Raw genomic sequence first — 21,528 nt, forward strand, 5'->3', positions numbered from 1 at the left:
TAAAAAGGCCTTGGGTGATGCTGTCTGAGGTACCATTGCAACCTGGAGCAGACTTGCATAAAGGGAAAACATCGTAGGAACCAAAGCCTGGCATCTGAGCCAGGATAAGTAACACTGGTATGGTAGCCAGTGCGAGACCAAGACTATAGGAACCAAAAAGGGCCCCAAGGTGTCAGGACATAGGGTGTGCGCAAAGCTTCCAGATGAATCAGTAGAAAAGGCCAACAATGTACATGGAATAAAGACATCAGAACATTGTCTCACAGGAACAACGTGTATCGAAGGATTAGTTGAGCGCAGACATTGTATCTCCGGATCTGTCTCTCTGAGCCAGTAGCGCTCTGAAACGGGTCACTCGTAATGTACACTGATGTGCCCATGCCAAGGCCCACCGTGACGCCTTGGGAGAGAAAACTCAACGTCCTCCAAGGAGTCTTGGAATTTGAAGAAAAGGATGAGAACCTGTCAGCAGCGATTCAGTTGTGGTCATGTTCTACAATACAGGTCATCTATGTAAGGCACAATGTACTAAGTCGAGCCTCCAGCTCGCTCCGGACATACAAAGCCTTTCTGGTTTCACCTTCTGTTATGACTAAAACCAGAAAAGGGGACTGGATAGAGTTTAATGTTTATTCTTCAATCCCCATCTTACGGTGGAGGGTTTGTCCAACAGAGGCGACTCCCGTGTTGTGTCTGTTTAAAGCACAGTCCCCCCTAAAGTGAGCGACCCTGTGGTGGGCTGGTGCTGGCCTGGGATTAAAAACCCACCTTGAAGCCATTACACAGCGTTTCCATTATTTTTATCATCCACACATCTTTAAAGAAAAAAAAAAAAAGTTCAAGACATTATCCCTGGATGCAGGAAATTCCTCAGTCACTAGTCCTCTGTAGGCCTTTAGACTCTGAGCTGTAGGTCTTGTGGTTTTATTTTTCTGAGCATTATGTAGTCTAACCTTTGGACCAATTTGATGGGACAATCGCTCATGGGAACATTCGTCAATGCACTTGAATGTTTGCCACAATCTTTCTCACTATAGAATGTCTGTTCTCAGATAGTTGGGCAACTACAACTGTTTCTTCAAGATCAATGCTGATGTACCGTAATTTTCAGACTAGAAGAAGCAGTTTTTTCCTCCCAAAAAGTGGTGGAAAATGGGGGGGTGCGTCTTATAGTCCGGATGTACTTGCTCTGGCCGTTGTGGGGAGGTGGGGGAGCGGCAGCGGTGGAGCAGTGGGTCACAGGAGGCTGTGGCCAACTCCTGTGCCCGCTGCTAAAGATAAATTAATATTCACTGCATTCCACGTCGATGGGAGAGGAGAGCAGTGAATATTAATTTTTCTTTAACAGCGGAAACGCTGTTAGCAGCAGCAGCCATCTTCCTGCAGCTGCCTGATGTTCATGTGTCCTCGCTACTTAAGGCAACGAATATTCACTGCTCTCCACTCCCAAAGGCGTGCAATGCTGTAAATATTCATTCCCTTTAGTAGTGGGCGCACGCGAGACCGGCAGCTGCAGGAAGTCGGCGGCTGCGGCTGACACTGTGCTCGCTATTAAAGAGAAATTAATATTCACTGCTCCACACTCCCATAGCCCCGGCGTGGAGAGCAGTGAGTATTCCGGTAGTTGTCCTCGACTTGTAAGCAGCACATGACGTCACTGCCATGCACTGCTTACAAGCATAAATCAGCAGCTGGCACAGGACGCTGCAAAGGAAAGGAGGAAGGCAAGTAGGATGGTTTATGTTTTTCTGATGGGGGCCATGCCTACCAGGATAGGGGATTATGAGTACAGAATTGACCACATTTTTTGCTTCAATTTTTTTTCTTATTTACTCCTCTAAAACCTAGGTGTGTGTCTTATGGTCCGACAAATACAATATTTCCTTCCATGTCACACGTTGCCTTCCACCTACAGAAACTGCACAAGTCATAAGTCAGCCCTGGCCCCTATTCATATAAACTTCATTGTCCTTTTCCATGACTGCAGCCTCCCTGGAGTTCATGAAATAAGTCCTGTACCTAAAACTGCAGATAACAGGCACCCTTCATCGTGTGTGGTCACTACACATGCCACTGCATCACAGGACTGCCCCGTGGTCACTACACGTGCCAGTGCATCACAGGACTGACCCATGGCCACTGCATCAAAGGACTAACCCGTGGTCACTACACATGCCAGTGCATCACAGGACTGACCCGTGGCCACTGCATCACAGGACTGCCCCGTGGTCACTACACATGCCAGTGCATCACAGGACTGACCCGTGGCCACTGCATCACAGGACTGCCCCGTGGTCACTACACATTCCAGTGCATCACAGGACTAACCCATGGCCACTGCATCACAGGACTGCCCCGTGGTCACTACACATGCCAGTGCATCACAGGACTGACCCGTGGCCACTGCATCACAGGACTGCCCCCTGGTCACTACACATGCGATACTTTATGGGAGTCTTATTTTGTACTTACAATACTGAGTAGAGCGGTCGCTAAACGTGGCGTTATTATAGAATAGAATGATGGGTAACAAGGGAGGAAAGATTTATTTCCATTAATTAAATTAAATTAAATGTGTGGGAAACCACACAGCGGGCACTGAACCCAGGACTCGGGCCGGTGCGGAGCGGCCGACAGCTGCAGGGCGTCATCCCAGTCATCGTCAGAAGAGGAGAGGACGACGCAGTGCGATACCGATGATTCACCACAGGAGGCAGCGTGGAGCAGGAGCTGAGCGGGGGGAAAGTGTCCTGGGAACAGATATATAATGTGTCATCAGAAGTATAATCCGCACTGATGTGTATAGAGGGGGAGAAGTGACCTGTAATAACCATATAATGGACATGTGCCCCCCGTACAGGAGGCAGCGTGGAGCAGGAGCTGAGCGGGGGGAAAGTGTTCTGAGAACATATAATGTGTCATCAGACGTATAATCCGCACTGATGTGTATAGAGGGGGAGACGTGGCCTGTAATAACCATATAATGGACATGTGCCCCCGTACAGGAGGCAGCGTGGAGCAGGAGCTGAGCGGGGGGAGACGTGGCCTGTAATAACCATATAATGGACATGTGCCCCCTGTTCTCACCTGCACAGATCAGACAGGTGTTGGTGTCGGTCCCGGGGGAACGCTGCGTGGTGCTTGGACTGTCAGGCTCTCTCCTTGGTGTCCGGTGTCTCTCGCTGGTACGAGTCTGCGCTCTCTTCCTGATAAAAGAGACATTATCAGCTTGTTAGTAACGGTCACACGGCTCCCTGTGAGCAGAGCAGCCCCCCGCCTCGTGCTGCAATGTGTCTGCGGTCAGCAGTGAGGACCCCCGGAGGCGGGCACATCGCAGTATAACCCCTGGAGCTCTGCAGCATCAGAAGGCGAGGGACGGGGGCAGCAAGGTGCCGGATCCTCCTACAAGGGGTCTTTCAACACAAAGGTGTCAAGTTCTCTCCATATTGTAATCAGCCCCTAATCGCCCGGACCCCCAAAGATCCTGAGATTCCCCATCAGAACGGAGCTATGGGGGAAGCCATGAATTACGTCCTATGACTGATGTGGGAACACCCGGACAGTACGGGGGGCCGGGGAGGTGACGCGCTGTGGGTGGAGACCCCCTTTAGGAGCTCGTCACATTGGGGGTGTTAGAGCCCTAGCAGGGGTCTCTGAAGACGTCCTACCTTCTTCGGGCCTCCTCCATTTTCAGTCGGCGATTAGGGGTCTCATGTTCCTTCTTTGAGGGGTGGAGTCTCGTCATGGGGGTCTCAGGACAAGATCCTGCGGGAGAAGCCAGAAAATGGAGGGTTATGGTAACGTAAATGATCGTGCAGACCCCCGTATAAAAGCCGGGAGCTGTGACGGGGCCACCGCACCGGGGAAACAGAAGTTTGCAAAAATATCTGAATTTAAAGGGGTCGTTCCCTTCTGATCTAATGTGCCAGACAGGAGTTGTGGGGGTCCCACTGATCCCCCAGATGTCAGTCCTCCACAGGCGGATACTTACCGGAGGACACCGGGCTGTCCCCCTGCCGGCTGCCACTGTCCCCAAAACATGGCGGGATGGGGGGGCTCGGAGCTGCAATAATTGGAGGGCAGCGTTTTCGGGACTTGGCTGCAGACAGCAGGAGCATGCATGCGGAGCGGCTCATGGAGGCCGGGGGAGGGGAGGCCGCACTCTGCAGCTTGTCTCACACCTTCTGGCTCCTTGAGGTAGAGACACGACATGAGGGGGCAGAGGATCAAATCCCAGGACCCCCAGAAATAACAGCTCGCAGGTGGGCTGAGATTAATCAGGGTCCTCACACATGAAGAAATACACAGGGTCTCACTGCTGTGATGAAGAAATGCTGCAGGGTAAAGCACAGGGGACAGAGCTCAGACCAAAGGTGCAGTGTTATGACCTGGTGGTTAAGAGCACACAAAATGACCTGATAGTTTCTAATAACATGGGACGAGCTCTGAGACGTGGGAACTCTGCTGACCGCAATCCCTAATCCTATCGCACACACTAGAAATAGCTGTGGAGCGCTCCTGACGCTCCCTATGCGCCTCGTCACAGCCTAAGAAACTAGCTAGCCCTGAAGACAGAAGAATAAGCCTACCTTGCCTCAGAGAAAATTCCCCAAAGGAAAAGGCAGCCCCCCACATATAATGACTGTGAGTAAAGATGAAAATACAAACACAGAGATGAAATAGATTTAGCAAAGTGAGGCCCGACTTACTGAATAGACCGAGGATAGGAAAGATAGCTTTGCAGTCAGCACAAAATCCTACAAAAGACCATGCAGAGGGCGCAAAAAGACCCTCCGCACCGACTAACGGTACGGAGGTGCTCCCTCTGCGTCCCAGAGCTTCCAGCAAGCAAGAACAAACCAAAATAGCAAGCTGGACAGAAAAAATAGCAAACAAAAGAAACACAAGCAGAACTTAGCTTATGCAGGGAAATCAGGCCACAATAACGATCCAGGAGAGAGCAAGACCAATACTGGAACATTGACTGGAGGCAAGGAGCAAAGCACTAGGTGGAGTTAAATAGAGCAGCACCTAACGACTTAACCTCGTCACCTGTGGACGGAACCTCAGAAGCCGCAGCCCCACTCACATCCACCAGAGGAAGCCCAAGGACAGAACCAGCCGAAGTACCATTCATAACCACAGGAGGGAGCTTGCCAACAGAATTCACAACAGTGCAGTAACCGCCATCTCCAGCAAAGCAACGAACCTGGGATCAATGTGTCCGGCTGCACAACCTGCAGAAGAGCTGCAGTGTAAAGAATGGCGGAGGGACAGAGCACCAGGAGGGACGCTGCTGACAGCACCCACAGACCGTGAGATCCCAATGCACCCAGCGGGTACGTACCGGGCCAAGGGGTCCTGAGCGTCCAGGGTGGGCTGCTCTCCGGAGTGTAGGGGAGAGACCGGACAGGAGTGGCCGCCCTGTAAGGAGAGGAGAGTAGTGATGGGTAACAGACAGTCTGGAGCTCGACTAACGGCAGCGCTACCGAGAGCACAACGGAGGGGGGCTGCCACCGAGAGCACAACGGAGGGGGGCCGCCGCCGAGAGCGCAACGGAGGGCCGCCGCCGCCGAGAGCACAACGGAGGGGGCCGCCACTAAGAGCACAACGGAGGGGGGCCGCCGCCGAGAGCACAACGGAGGGGGGCCGCCGCCGAGAGCACAACGGAGTGGGGCCGCCGCCGAGAGCACAACGGAGGGGGGCCGCCCCCCCCCACACCACTGGGCCCTGGGCTACCGCCCATATTGACCCTCTGATAATCTGCCCCTGCTCACAGTCATTACATGTGGGGGGCTGTCTGTCCTTTGGGGATTTTCTCTGAGGCAAGATAGTTTTCCTGCTTCTGTCTTTAGGGGTAGTTAGCTCTTAGGCTGTGACGAGATGCCTAGGCAGAGTTAGGAGCATTCCACGGCTACTTCTAGTGTTGTGTTGAGCTTAGGGACTGCGGTCAGTATAGCTACCACCTGCTCAGAGCTAGTCACATGTCGCTCCTTAATCACCAGATCATAACAATAGAGGCTGCCTATGGGGGGTGCATTACGCTATAGAGGCTGACTATGGCGGGTGCATTATGCTATAGAGGCTGCCTATGGTGGGTGCATTATGCTATAGAGGCTGCCTATGGGGGTGCATTATATTAGGGGGTGCATTATACTATAGAGTTGTTATCAATGAAAGATCCAAAAATAATTATGTGCTTAAACAATGGGCTTACTAGCCACATCAGTGCCACCAGTCCTATTTCTTATATCAGGTCGATGTCTGGGAAACAGATTACTGAAAATAAGGTCTTAGAATCTTGATAGAAATCGTTGACCGTCTGAAAAACCAAAAGATTTTATTCACTGACTGTTTTGACTAGAATCTGAGGATGAAGTTTCACTCGTTCCTGTCTCAGAGCTTCACCTTATAATAATAATAATCTTTATTTTTATATAGCGCTAACATATTCCGCAGCGCTTTACAGACATTATTATCGCTGTCCTCAATGGGGCTCACAATCTTAATTCCCTATCAGTATGTCTTTGGAATGTGGGAGGAAACCCACGCAAACACGGAGAGAACATACAAACTCTTTGCAGATGTTGTCCTTGGTGGGATTAGAACCCAGGACTCCAGCGCTGCAAGGCTGCTGTGCTAACCACTGCGCCACCGTACTGACCTTCTGGTCTTTTCTTTCCTACTGAGATTCAATATTGTGTGTAGCTTACAAAATAAATAGGCCTTTTCACGTTTCTCTTTCTCATTCCCCTTTTTCTTATCTACCACTGTTTCTGGAGAGCTGGAATCAGTAAGCTGTAGGTCAGAGTGACAGAACAGAACGTGTATCAGCAAGGGCCAGGACCGCAGAGTATGGACAAAAAGGCAGACAAGCAAAACAAGAAGCAACAGAAAATACAGTCAGGAATGCGGATAAACACTGGAAATTATATACAGTCAATCCAGGACTTGCAGCAAACAGATGGTTAATGGCCGAGTTGTGTATCAGAAGACAAATGGTTGATTGCTAGAAAGGCAAAATTGGCGGCGTGCGTGGAGACAAGATTAGGCTGGTTTCACACGTCAGTGGCTCCGGTACGTGAGGTGACAGTTTCCTCACATACTGGAGACACTGACTCATGTAGACACATTAAAATCAATGTGTCTCTGCACATGTCAGCGTGTTTTCACGGACCGTGTGTCCGTTTGGAAAACACGGAGACATGTCAGTGTTCGTGGGAGCCCACGGATCACACGGACCCATTAAAGTCAATGGGTCCATGTAAAACACGTACCGCACACGGATGCTGTCCGTGTGCAGTCCGTGTGCCGTGCAGGAGACAGCGCTAGAGTTAAGCGCTGTCCCCTGCTTGTGGTGCTGAAGCGGCCATTCATATCTTCTCTCCAGCAGCGTTCGCTGGAGAGAAGGAATGAAAAATCATTGTTTTTTTTGTGTGTTTAAAATAAAGTTCCTGGTAATCTCCCCCCTCCGTCCCCCTGTGCGCCCGCCCGCTCGCTGGCATTAAAATACTTACCCGGCTCCCTCGGCGCTTCCATCCTCTCAGCGTCGCAGCTCTTCCTGTATGAGCGGTCACGTGGTGCCGCACATTACAGTGATGAATATGCGGCTCCACCTCCAACAGAGATGGAGCCGCATATTCATCACTGTAATAAGCGGCACCACGTGACCGCTCATACAGGACAAGCAGCGACGCTGAGAGGATGTAAGCGCCGAGGGAGCTGGGTAAGTATTTTAATGCCAGCGGGGGGGGGGGTGGAGGGGCGCACAGGGGGTGGGAGGGGGCAGATTACCGGCAAATTTATTTTAAACACACAAAAAAAAAAACAATGATTTTTCATTCCTTCTCTCCAGCGAATGCTGCTGGGAAGGAATGAATTCTGGATTCAGCACCCAAAGCAGGGGACAGCGCTTAACTCTAGCGCTGTCTCCTGCACGGTGTGTGTGGTACCCAGTCGGCACACGGCTGACGCACGTGTGCCACAATGATGTGCCAGGTAAGCACACGGACACGGATAACTGCGGTACCGATTTTTCCGGTACCGGAATTATCTGGACGTGTGGGACAGGCCTTACACTGTTGCAGCAGATTGGTCGTGGGAACAGCACAAAGAGTTTATTATCAGGTGTTTGCAGCACGTTTCACAGGTCTGAGAAAGGAAGGCAGAAAGTGAAGTGAATGGAAGGCAGAAGTTTGCTGAACAGACAATTAGACAGCGGAGTGAAGAGGACGATGGTGCAAAGTCCAGGAGTAGACGTGTAGCTGAATGCGATGCTTTCCAGATACTCCGATAACACATAGCTGTCCGAGTCCGCCTTAAAAAGGCCTTGGGTGATGCTGTCTGAGGTACCATTGCAACCTGGAGCAGACTTGCATAAAGGGAAAACATCGTAGGAACCAAAGCCTGGCATCTGAGCCAGGATAAGTAACACTGGTATGGTAGCCAGTGCGAGACCAAGACTATAGGAACCAAAAAGGGCCCCAAGGTGTCAGGACATAGGGTGTGCGCAAAGCTTCCAGATGAATCAGTAGAAAAGGCCAACAATGTACATGGAATAAAGACATCAGAACATTGTCTCACAGGAACAACGTGTATCGAAGGATTAGTTGAGCGCAGACATTGTATCTCCGGATCTGTCTCTCTGAGCCAGTAGCGCTCTGAAACGGGTCACTCGTAATGTACACTGATGTGCCCATGCCAAGGCCCACCGTGACGCCTTGGGAGAGAAAACTCAACGTCCTCCAAGGAGTCTTGAAATTTGAAGAAAAGGATGAGAACCTGTCAGCAGCGATTCAGTTGTGGTCATGTTCTACAATACAGGTCATCTATGTAAGGCACAACGTACTAAGTCGAGCCTCCAGCTCGCTCCGGACATACAAAGCCTTTCTGGTTTCACCTTCTGTTATGACTAAAACCAGAAAAGGGGACTGGATAGAGTTTAATGTTTATTCTTCAATCCCCATCTTACGGTGGAGGGTTTGTCCAACAGAGGCGACTCCCGTGTTGTGTCTGTTTAAAGCACAGTCCCCCCTAAAGTGAGCGACCCTGTGGTGGGCTGGTGCTGGCCTGGGATTAAAAACCCACCTTGAAGCTATTACACAGCGTTTCCATTATTTTTATCATCCACACATCTTTAAAGAAAAAAAAAAAAAGTTCAAGACATTATCCCTGGATGCAGGAAATTCCTCAGTCACTAGTCCTCTGTAGGCCTTTAGACTCTGAGCTGTAGGTCTTGTGGTTTTATTTTTCTGAGCATTATGTAGTCTAACCTTTGGACCAATTTGATGGGACAATCGCTCATGGGAACATTCGTCAATGCACTTGAATGTTTGCCACAATCTTTCTCACTATAGAATGTCTGTTCTCAGATAGTTGGGCAACTACAACTGTTTCTTCAAGATCAATGCTGATGTACCGTAATTTTCAGACTAGAAGAAGCAGTTTTTTCCTCCAAAAAAGTGGTGGAAAATGGGGGGGTGCGTCTTATAGTCCGGATGTACTTGCTCTGGCCGTTGTGGGGAGGTGGGGGTGCGGCAGCGGTGGAGCAGTGGGTCACAGGAGGCTGTGGCCAACTCCTGTGCCCGCTGCTAAAGATAAATTAATATTCACTGCATTCCACGTCGATGGGAGAGGAGAGCAGTGAATATTAATTTTTCTTTAACAGCGGAAACGCTGTTAGCAGCAGCAGCCATCTTCCTGCAGCTGCCTGATGTTCATGTGTCCTCGCTACTTAAGGCAACGAATATTCACTGCTCTCCACTCCCAAAGGCGTGCAATGCTGTAAATATTCATTCCCTTTAGTAGTGGGCGCACGCGAGACCGGCAGCTGCAGGAAGTCGGCGGCTGCGGCTGACACTGTGCTCGCTATTAAAGAGAAATTAATATTCACTGCTCCACACTCCCATAGCCCCGGCGTGGAGAGCAGTGAGTATTCCGGTAGTTGTCCTCGACTTGTAAGCAGCACATGACGTCACTGCCATGCACTGCTTACAAGCATAAATCAGCAGCTGGCACAGGACGCTGCAAAGGAAAGGAGGAAGGCAAGTAGGATGGTTTATGTTTTTCTGATGGGGGCCATGCCTACTAGGATAGGGGATTATAAGTACAGAATTGACCATATTTTTTGCTTCAATTTTTTTTCTTATTTACTCCTCTAAAACCTAGGTGTGTGTCTTATGGTCCGACAAATACAATATTTCCTTCCATGTCACACGTTGCCTTCCACCTACAGAAACTGCACAAGTCATAAGTCAGCCCTGGCCCCTATTCATATAAACTTCATTGTCCTTTTCCATTACTGCAGCCTCCCTGGAGTTCATGAAATAAGTCCTGTACCTAAAACTGCAGATAACAGGCACCCTTCATCGTGTGTGGTCACTACACATGCCACTGCATCACAGGACTGCCCCGTGGTCACTACACGTGCCAGTGCATCACAGGACTGACCCATGGCCACTGCATCAAAGGACTAACCCGTGGTCACTACACATGCCAGTGCATCACAGGACTGACCCGTGGCCACTGCATCACAGGACTGCCCCGTGGTCACTACACATGCCAGTGCATCACAGGACTGACCCGTGGCCACTGCATCACAGGACTGCCCCGTGGTCACTACACATTCCAGTGCATCACAGGACTAACCCATGGCCACTGCATCACAGGACTGCCCCGTGGTCACTACACATGCCAGTGCATCACAGGACTGACCCGTGGCCACTGCATCACAGGACTGCCCCCTGGTCACTACACATGCGATACTTTATGGGAGTCTTATTTTGTACTTACAATACTGAGTAGAGCGGTCGCTAAACGTGGCGTTATTATAGAATAGAATGATGGGTAACAAGGGAGGAAAGATTTATTTCCATTAATTAAATTAAATTAAATGTGTGGGAAACCACACAGCGGGCACTGAACCCAGGACTCGGGCCGGTGCGGAGCGGCCGACAGCTGCAGGGCGTCATCCCAGTCATCGTCAGAAGAGGAGAGGACGACGCAGTGCGATACCGATGATTCACCACAGGAGGCAGCGTGGAGCAGGAGCTGAGCGGGGGGAAAGTGTCCTGGGAACAGATATATAATGTGTCATCAGAAGTATAATCCGCACTGATGTGTATAGAGGGGGAGAAGTGACCTGTAATAACCATATAATGGACATGTGCCCCCCGTACAGGAGGCAGCGTGGAGCAGGAGCTGAGCGGGGGGAAAGTGTTCTGAGAACATATAATGTGTCATCAGACGTATAATCCGCACTGATGTGTATAGAGGGGGAGACGTGGCCTGTAATAACCATATAATGGACATGTGCCCCCGTACAGGAGGCAGCGTGGAGCAGGAGCTGAGCGGGGGGAGACGTGGCCTGTAATAACCATATAATGGACATGTGCCCCCTGTTCTCACCTGCACAGATCAGACAGGTGTTGGTGTCGGTCCCGGGGGAACGCTGCGTGGTGCTCGGACTGTCAGGCTCTCTCCTTAGTGTCCGGTGTCTCTCGCTGGTACGAGTCTGCGCTCTCTTCCTGATAAAAGAGACATTATCAGCTTGTTAGTAACGGTCACACGGCTCCCTGTGAGCAGAGCAGCCCCCCGCCTCGTGCTGCAATGTGTCTGCGGTCAGCAGTGAGGACCCCCGGAGGCGGGCACATCGCAGTATAACCCCTGGAGCTCTGCAGCATCAGAAGGCAAGGGACGGGGGCAGCAATGTGCCGGATCCTCCTACAAGGGGTCTTTCAACACAAAGGTGTCAAGTTCTCTCCATATTGTAATCAGCCCCTAATCGCCCGGACCCCCAAAGATCCTGAGATTCCCCATCAGAACGGAGCTATGGGGGAAGCCATGAATTACGTCCTATGACTGATGTGGGAACACCCGGACAGTACGGGGGGCCGGGGAGGTGACGCGCTGTGGGTGGAGACCCCCTTTAGGAGCTCGTCACATTGGGGGTGTTAGAGCCCTAGCAGGGGTCTCTGAAGACGTCCTACCTTCTTCGGGCCTCCTCCATTTTCAGTCGGCGATTAGGGGTCTCATGTTCCTTCTTTGAGGGGTGGAGTCTCGTCATGGGGGTCTCAGGACAAGATCCTGCGGGAGAAGCCAGAAAATGGAGGGTTATGGTAACGTAAATGATCGGGCAGACCCCCTTATAAAAGCCGGGAGCTGTGATGGGGCCACCGCACCGGGGAAACAGAAGTTTGCAAAAATATCTGAATTTAAAGGGGTCGTTCCCTTCTGATCTAATGTGCCAGACAGGAGTTGTGGGGGTCCCACTGATCCCCCAGATGTCAGTCCTCCACAGGCGGATACTTACCGGAGGACACCGGGCTGTCCCCCTGCCGGCTGCCACTGTCCCCAAAACATGGCGGGATGGGGGGGCTCGGAGCTGCAATAATTGGAGGGCAGCGTTTTCGGGACTTGGCTGCAGACAGCAGGAGCATGCATGCGGAGCGGCTCATGGAGGCCGGGGGAGGGGAGGCCGCGCTCTGCAGCTTGTCTCACACCTTCTGGCTCCTTGAGGTAGAGACACGACATGAGGGGGCAGAGGATCAAATCCCAGGACCCCCAGAAATAACAGCTCGCAGGTGGGCTGAGATTAATCAGGGTCCTCACACATGAAGAAATACACAGGGTCTCACTGCTGTGATGAAGAAATGCTGCAGGGTAAAGCACAGGGGACAGAGCTCAGACCAAAGGTGCAGTGTTATGACCTGGTGGTTAAGAGCACACAAAATGACCTGATAGTTTCTAATAACATGGGACGAGCTCTGAGACGTGGGAACTCTGCTGACCGCAATCCCTAATCCTATCGCACACACTAGAAATAGCTGTGGAGCGCTCCTGACGCTCCCTATGCGCCTCGTCACAGCCTAAGAAACTAGCTAGCCCTGAAGACAGAAGAATAAGCCTACCTTGCCTCAGAGAAAATTCCCCAAAGGAAAAGGCAGCCCCCCACATATAATGACTGTGAGTAAAGATGAAAATACAAACACAGAGATGAAATAGATTTAGCAAAGTGAGGCCCGACTTACTGAATAGACCGAGGATAGGAAAGATAGCTTTGCAGTCAGCACAAAATCCTACAAAAGACCATGCAGAGGGCGCAAAAAGACCCTCCGCACCGACTAACGGTACGGAGGTGCTCCCTCTGCGTCCCAGAGCTTCCAGCAAGCAAGAACAAACCAAAATAGCAAGCTGGACAGAAAAAATAGCAAACAAAAGAAACACAAGCAGAACTTAGCTTATGCAGGGAAATCAGGCCACAATAACGATCCAGGAGAGAGCAAGACCAATACTGGAACATTGACTGGAGGCAAGGAGCAAAGCACTAGGTGGAGTTAAATAGAGCAGCACCTAACGACTTAACCTCGTCACCTGTGGACGGAACCTCAGAAGCCGCAGCCCCACTCACATCCACCAGAGGAAGCCCAAGGACAGAACCAGCCGAAGTACCATTCATAACCACAGGAGGGAGCTTGCCAACAGAATTCACAACAGTGCAGTAACCGCCATCTCCAGCAAAGCAACGAACCTGGGATCAATGTGTCCGGCTGCACAACCTGCAGAAGATCTGCAGTGTAAAGAATGGCGGAGGGACAGAGCACCAGGAGGGACGCTGCTGACAGCACCCACAGACCGTGAGATCCCAATGCACCCAGCGGGTACGTACCGGGCCAAGGGGTCCTGAGCGTCCAGGGTGGGCTGCTCTCCGGAGTGTAGGGGAGAGACCGGACAGGAGTGGCCGCCCTGTAAGGAGAGGAGAGTAGTGATGGGTAACAGACAGTCTGGAGCTCGACTAACGGCAGCGCTACCGAGAGCACAACGGAGGGGGGCTGCCACCGAGAGCACAACAGAGGGGGGCCGCCGCCGAGAGCGCAACGGAGGGGGGCCACCGCCGAGAGCACAACGGAGGGGGCCGCCACTAAGAGCACAACGGAGGGGGGCCGCCGCCGAGAGCACAACGGAGGGGGGCCGCCGCCGAGAGCACAACGGAGTGGGGCCGCCGCCGAGAGCACAACGGAGGGGGGCCGCCCCCCCCCACACCACTGGGCCCTGGGCTACCGCCCATATTGACCCTCTGATAATCTGCCCCTGCTCACAGTCATTACATGTGGGGGGCTGTCTGTCCTTTGGGGATTTTCTCTGAGGCAAGATAGTTTTCCTGCTTCTGTCTTTAGGGGTAGTTAGCTCTTAGGCTGTGACGAGATGCCTAGGCAGAGTTAGGAGCATTCCACGGCTACTTCTAGTGTTGTGTTGAGCTTAGGGACTGAGGTCAGTATAGCTACCACCTGCTCAGAGCTAGTCACATGTCGCTCCTTAATCACCAGATCATAACAATAGAGGCTGCCTATGGGGGGTGCATTACGCTATAGAGGCTGACTATGGCGGGTGCATTATGCTATAGAGGCTGCCTATGGTGGGTGCATTATGCTATAGAGGCTGCCTATGGGGGTGCATTATATTAGGGGGTGCATTATACTATAGAGTTGTTATCAATGAAAGATCCAAAAATAATTATGTGCTTAAACAATGGGCTTACTAGCCACATCAGTGCCACCAGTCCTATTTCTTATATCAGGTCGATGTCTGGGAAACAGATTACTGAAAATAAGGTCTTAGAATCTTGATAGAAATCGTTGACCGTCTGAAAAACCAAAAGATTTTATTCACTGACTGTTTTGACTAGAATCTGAGGATGAAGTTTCACTCGTTCCTGTCTCAGAGCTTCACCTTATAATAATAATAATCTTTATTTTTATATAGCGCTAACATATTCCGCAGCGCTTTACAGACATTATTATCGCTGTCCTCAATGGGGCTCACAATCTTAATTCCCTATCAGTATGTCTTTGGAATGTGGGAGGAAACCCACGCAAACACGGAGAGAACATACAAACTCTTTGCAGATGTTGTCCTTGGTGGGATTAGAACCCAGGACTCCAGCGCTGCAAGGCTGCTGTGCTAACCACTGCGCCACCGTACTGACCTTCTGGTCTTTTCTTTCCTACTGAGATTCAATATTGTGTGTAGCTTACAAAATAAATAGGCCTTTTCACGTTTCTCTTTCTCATTCCCCTTTTTCTTATCTACCACTGTTTCTGGAGAGCTGGAATCAGTAAGCTGTAGGTCAGAGTGACAGAACAGAACGTGTATCAGCAAGGGCCAGGACCGCAGAGTATGGACAAAAAGGCAGACAAGCAAAACAAGAAGCAACAGAAAATACAGTCAGGAATGCGGATAAACACTGGAAATTATATACAGTCAATCCAGGACTTGCAGCAAACAGATGGTTAATGGCCGAGTTGTGTATCAGAAGACAAATGGTTGATTGCTAGAAAGGCAAAATTGGCGGCGTGCGTGGAGACAAGATTAGGCTGGTTTCACACGTCAGTGGCTCCGGTACGTGAGGTGACAGTTTCCTCACATACTGGAGACACTGACTCATGTAGACACATTAAAATCAATGTGTCTCTGCACATGTCAGCGTGTTTTCACGGACCGTGTGTCCGTTTGGAAAACACGGAGACATGTCAGTGTTCGTGGGAGCCCACGGGTCACACGGACCCATTAAAGTCAATGGGTCCATGTAAAACACGTACCGCACACGGATGCTGTCCGTGTGCAGTCCGTGTGCCGTGCAGGAGACAGCGCTAGAGTTAAGCGCTGTCCCCTGCTTGTGGTGCTGAAGCGGCCATTCATATCTTCTCTCCAGCAGCGTTCGCTGGAGAGAAGGAATGAAAAATCATTGTTTTTTTTGTGTGTTTAAAATAAAGTTCCTGGTAATCTCCCCCCTCCCTCCCCCTGTGCGCCCGCCCGCTCGCTGGCATTAAAATACTTACCCGGCTCCCTCGGCGCTTCCATCCTCTCAGCGTCGCAGCTCTTCCTGTATGAGCGGTCACGTGGTGCCGCACATTACAGTGATGAATATGCGGCTCCACCTCCAACAGAGATGGAGCCGCATATTCATCACTGTAATAAGCGGCACCACGTGACCGCTCATACAGGACAAGCAGCGACGCTGAGAGGATGTAAGCGCCGAGGGAGCTGGGTAAGTATTTTAATGCCAGCGGGGGGGGGTGGAGGGGCGCACAGGGGGTGGGAGGGGGCAGATTACCGGCAAATTTATTTTAAACACACAAAAAAAAAAAAAATGATTTTTCATTCCTTCTCTCCAGCGAATGCTGCTGGGAAGGAATGAATTCTGGATTCAGCACCCAAAGCAGGGGACAGCGCTTAACTCTAGCGCTGTCTCCTGCACGGTGTGTGTGGTACCCAGTCGGCACACGGCTGACGCACGTGTGCCACAATGATGTGCCAGGTAAGCACACGGACACAGATAACTGCGGTACCGATTTTTCCGGTACCGGAATTATCTGGACGTGTGGGACAGGCCTTACACTGTTGCAGCAGATTGGTCGTGGGAACAGCACAAAGAGTTTATTATCAGGTGTTTGCAGCACGTTTCACAGGTCTGAGAAAGGAAGGCAGAAAGTGAAGTGAATGGAAGGCAGAAGTTTGCTGAACAGACAATTAGACAGCGGAGTGAAGAGGACGATGGTGCAAAGTCCAGGAGTAGACGTGTAGCTGAATGCGATGCTTTCCAGATACTCCGATAACACATAGCTGTCCGAGTCCGCCTTAAAAAGGCCTTGGGTGATGCTGTCTGAGGTACCATTGCAACCTGGAGCAGACTTGCATAAAGGGAAAACATCGTAGGAACCAAAGCCTGGCATCTGAGCCAGGATGAGTAACACTGGTATGGTAGCCAGTGCGAGACCAAGACTATAGGAACCAAAAAGGGCCCCAAGGTGTCAGGACATAGGGTGTGCGCAAAGCTTCCAGATGAATCAGTAGAAAAGGCCAACAATGTACATGGAATAAAGACATCAGAACATTGTCTCACAGGAACAACGTGTATCGAAGGATTAGTTGAGCGCAGACATTGTATCTCCGGATCTGTCTCTCTGAGCCAGTAGCGCTCTGAAACGGGTCACTCGTAATGTACACTGATGTGCCCATGCCAAGGCCCACCGTGACGCCTTGGGAGAGAAAACTCAACGTCCTCCAAGGAGTCTTGGAATTTGAAGAAAAGGATGAGAACCTGTCAGCAGCGATTCAGTTGTGGTCATGTTCTACAATACAGGTCATCTATGTAAGGCACAACGTACTAAGTCGAGCCTCCAGCTCGCTCCGGACATACAAAGCCTTTCTGGTTTCACCTTCTGTTATGACTAAAACCAGAAAAGGGGACTGGATAGAGTTTAATGTTTATTCTTCAATCCCCATCTTACGGTGGAGGGTTTGTCCAACAGAGGCGACTCCCGTGTTGTGTCTGTTTAAAGCACAGTCCCCCCTAAAGTGAGCGACCCTGTGGTGGGCTGGTGCTGGCCTGGGATTAAAAACCCACCTTGAAGCTATTACACAGCGTTTCCATTATTTTTATCATCCACACATCTTTAAAGAAAAAGAAAAAAAGTTCAAGACATTATCCCTGGATGCAGGAAATTCCTCAGTCACTAGTCCTCTGTAGGCCTTTAGACTCTGAGCTGTAGGTCTTGTGGTTTTATTTTTCTGAGCATTATGTAGTCTAACCTTTGGACCAATTTGATGGGACAATCGCTCATGGGAACATTCGTCAATGCACTTGAATGTTTGCCACAATCTTTTTCACTATAGAATGTCTGTTCTCAGATAGTTGGGCAACTACAACTGTTTCTTCAAGATCAATGCTGATGTACCGTAATTTTCAGACTAGAAGAAGCAGTTTTTTCCTCCAAAAAAGTGGTGGAAAATGGGGGGGTGCGTCTTATAGTCCGGATGTACTTGCTCTGGCCGTTGTGGGGAGGTGGGGGAGCGGCAGTAGGATGGTTTATGTTTTTCTGATGGGGGCCATGCCTGCCAGGATAGGGGATTATAAGTACAGAATTGACCACATTTTTTGCTTCAATTTTTTTTCTTATTTACTCCTCTAAAACCTAGGTGTGTGTCTTATAGTCCGACAAATACAATATTTCCTTCCATGTCACACGTTGCCTTCCACCTACAGAAACTGCACAAGTCATAAGTCAGCCCTGGCCCCTATTCATATAAACTTCATTGTCCTTTTCCATTACTGCAGCCTCCCTGGAGTTCATGAAATAAGTCCTGTACCTAAAACTGCAGATAACAGGCACCCTTCATCGCGTGTGGTCACTACACATGCCACTGCATCACAGGACTGCCCCGTGGTCACTACACGTGCCAGTGCATCACAGGACTGACCCATGGCCACTGCATCAAAGGACTAACCCGTGGTCACTACACATGCCAGTGCATCACAGGACTGACCCGTGGCCACTGCATCACAGGACTGCCCCCTGGTCACTACACATGCGATACTTTATGGGAGTCTTATTTTGTACTTACAATACTGAGTAGAGCGGTCGCTAAACGTGGCGTTATTATAGAATAGAATGATGGGTAACAAGGGAGGAAAGATTTATTTCCATTAATTAAATTAAATTAAATGTGTGGGAAACCACACAGCGGGCACTGAACCCAGGACTCGGGCCGGTGCGGAGCGGCCGACAGCTGCAGGGCGTCATCCCAGTCATCGTCAGAAGAGGAGAGGACGACGCAGTGCGATACCGATGATTCACCACAGGAGGCAGCGTGGAGCAGGAGCTGAGCGGGGGGAAAGTGTTCTGAGAACATATAATGTGTCATCAGACGTATAATCCGCACTGATGTGTATAGAGGGGGAGAAGTGACCTGTAATAACCATATAATGGACATGTGCCCCCCGTACAGGAGGCAGCGTGGAGCAGGAGCTGAGCGGGGGGAAAGTGTTCTGAGAACATATAATGTGTCATCAGACGTATAATCCGCACTGATGTGTATAGAGGGGGAGACGTGGCCTGTAATAACCATATAATGGACATGTGCCCCCGTACAGGAGGCAGCGTGGAGCAGGAGCTGAGCGGGGGGAGACGTGGCCTGTAATAACCATATAATGGACATGTGCCCCCTGTTCTCACCTGCACAGATCAGACAGGTGTTGGTGTCGGTCCCGGGGGAACGCTGCGTGGTGCTTGGACTGTCAGGCTCTCTCCTTGGTGTCCGGTGTCTCTCGCTGGTACGAGTCTGCGCTCTCTTCCTGATAAAAGAGACATTATCAGCTTGTTAGTAACGGTCACACGGCTCCCTGTGAGCAGAGCAGCCCCCCGCCTCGTGCTGCAATGTGTCTGCGGTCAGCAGTGAGGACCCCCGGAGGCGGGCACATCGCAGTATAACCCCTGGAGCTCTGCAGCATCAGAAGGCGAGGGACGGGGGCAGCAAGGTGCCGGATCCTCCTACAAGGGGTCTTTCAACACAAAGGTGTCAAGTTCTCTCCATATTGTAATCAGCCCCTAATCGCCCGGACCCCCAAAGATCCTGAGATTCCCCATCAGAACGGAGCTATGGGGGAAGCCATGAATTACGTCCTATGACTGATGTGGGAACACCCGGACAGTACGGGGGGCCGGCGAGGTGACGCGCTGTGGGTGGAGACCCCCTTTAGGAGCTCGTCACATTGGGGGTGTTAGAGCCCTAGCAGGGGTCTCTGAAGACGTCCTACCTTCTTCGGGCCTCCTCCATTTTCAGTCGGCGATTAGGGGTCTCATGTTCCTTCTTTGAGGGGTGGAGTCTCGTCATGGGGGTCTCAGGACAAGATCCTGCGGGAGAAGCCAGAAAATGGAGGGTTATGGTAACGTAAATGATCGGGCAGACCCCCGTATAAAAGCCGGGAGCTGTGACGGGGCCACCGCACCGGGGAAACAGAAGTTTGCAAAAATATCTGAATTTAAAGGGGTCGTTCCCTTCTGATCTAATGTGCCAGACAGGAGTTGTGGGGGTCCCACTGATCCCCCAGATGTCAGTCCTCCACAGGCGGATACTTACCGGAGGACACCGGGCTGTCCCCCTGCCGGCTGCCACTGTCCCCAAAACATGGCGGGATGGGGGGGCTCGGAGCTGCAATAATTGGAGGGCAGCGTTTTCGGGACTTGGCTGCAGACAGCAGGAGCATGCATGCGGAGCGGCTCATGGAGGCCGGGGGAGGGGAGGCCGCGCTCTGCAGCTTGTCTCACACCTTCTGGCTCCTTGAGGTAGAGACACGACATGAGGGGGCAGAGGATCAAATCCCAGGACCCCCAGAAATAACAGCTCGCAGGTGGGCTGAGATTAATCAGGGTCCTCACACATGAAGAAATACACAGGGTCTCACTGCTGTGATGAAGAAATGCTGCAGGGTAAAGCACAGGGGACAGAGCTCAGACCAAAGGTGCAGTGTTATGACCTGGTGGTTAAGAGCACACAAAATGACCTGATAGTTTCTAATAACATGGGACGAGCTCTGAGACGTGGGAACTCTGCTGACCGCAATCCCTAATCCTATCGCACACACTAGAAATAGCTGTGGAGCGCTCCTGACGCTCCCTATGCGCCTCGTCACAGCCTAAGAAACTAGCTAGCCCTGAAGACAGAAGAATAAGCCTACCTTGCCTCAGAGAAAATTCCCCAAAGGAAAAGGCAGCCCCCCACATATAATGACTGTGAGTAAAGATGAAAATACAAACACAGAGATGAAATAGATTTAGCAAAGTGAGGCCCGACTTACTGAATAGACCGAGGATAGGAAAGATAGCTTTGCAGTCAGCACAAAATCCTACAAAAGACCATGCAGAGGGCGCAAAAAGACCCTCCGCACCGACTAACGGTACGGAGGTGCTCCCTCTGCGTCCCAGAGCTTCCAGCAAGCAAGAACAAACCAAAATAGCAAGCTGGACGGAAAAAATAGCAAACAAAAGAAACACAAGCAGAACTTAGCTTATGCAGGGAAATCAGGCCACAATAACGATCCAGGAGAGAGCAAGACCAATACTGGAACATTGACTGGAGGCAAGGAGCAAAGCACTTGGTGGAGTTAAATAGAGCAGCACCTAACGACTTAACCTCGTCACCTGTGGACGGAACCTCAGAAGCCGCAGCCCCACTCACATCCACCAGAGGAAGCCCAAGGACAGAACCAGCCGAAGTACCATTCATAACCACAGGAGGGAGCTTGCCAACAGAATTCACAACAGTGCAGTAACCGCCATCTCCAGCAAAGCAACGAACCTGGGATCAATGTGTCCGGCTGCACAACCTGCAGAAGAGCTGCAGTGTGAAGAATGGCGGAGGGACAGAGCACCAGGAGGGACGCTGCTGACAGCACCCACAGACCGCGAGATCCCAATGCACCCAGCGGGTACGTACCGGGCCAAGGGGTGCTGAGCGTCCAGGGTGGGCTGCTCTCCGGAGTGTAGGGGAGAGACCGGACAGGAGTGGCTGCCCTGTAAGGAGAGGAGAGTAGTGATGGGTAACAGACAGTCTGGAGCTCGACTAACGGCAGCGCTACCGAGAGCACAACGGAGGGGGGCCTCCACCGAGAGCACAACGGAGGGGGGCCGCCGCCGAGAGCGCAACGGAGGGGGGCCGCCGCCGCCGCCGAGAGCACAACGGAGGGGGCCG

The 21,528-nt window shown here is 51.2% G+C and overlaps 2 protein-coding genes across 2 annotated transcripts; both read right to left on the reverse strand.

Annotated features, from left to right (window-relative positions):
* Positions 1–2,568: 2,568 nt before the first annotated feature.
* LOC138671808 (short transient receptor potential channel 2-like) lies at positions 2,569–4,147 on the reverse strand. Its single transcript, XM_069759944.1, has 4 exons — positions 3,992–4,147; positions 3,669–3,765; positions 3,088–3,206; positions 2,569–2,750 (listed from the first exon to the last, which is right to left on the reverse strand). The coding sequence occupies exons 1-4, from the start codon at positions 4,134–4,136 to the stop codon at positions 2,569–2,571; spliced, it is 543 nt and encodes a 180-aa protein (XP_069616045.1). The 5' UTR covers positions 4,137–4,147.
* A 6,740-nt stretch (positions 4,148–10,887) lies between these two features.
* Positions 10,888–12,499, reverse strand: LOC138671809 (short transient receptor potential channel 2-like). Its single transcript, XM_069759945.1, has 4 exons — positions 12,311–12,499; positions 11,988–12,084; positions 11,407–11,525; positions 10,888–11,069 (listed from the first exon to the last, which is right to left on the reverse strand). Exons 1-4 carry the CDS (start codon positions 12,453–12,455, stop codon positions 10,888–10,890), a joined length of 543 nt encoding a protein of 180 aa, XP_069616046.1. The 5' UTR covers positions 12,456–12,499.
* Positions 12,500–21,528: the final 9,029 nt, after the last annotated feature.

Source organism: Ranitomeya imitator, chromosome 3, assembly GCF_032444005.1.
Source record: "Ranitomeya imitator isolate aRanImi1 chromosome 3, aRanImi1.pri, whole genome shotgun sequence".
Lineage (NCBI taxonomy): Eukaryota > Metazoa > Chordata > Amphibia > Anura > Dendrobatidae > Ranitomeya > Ranitomeya imitator.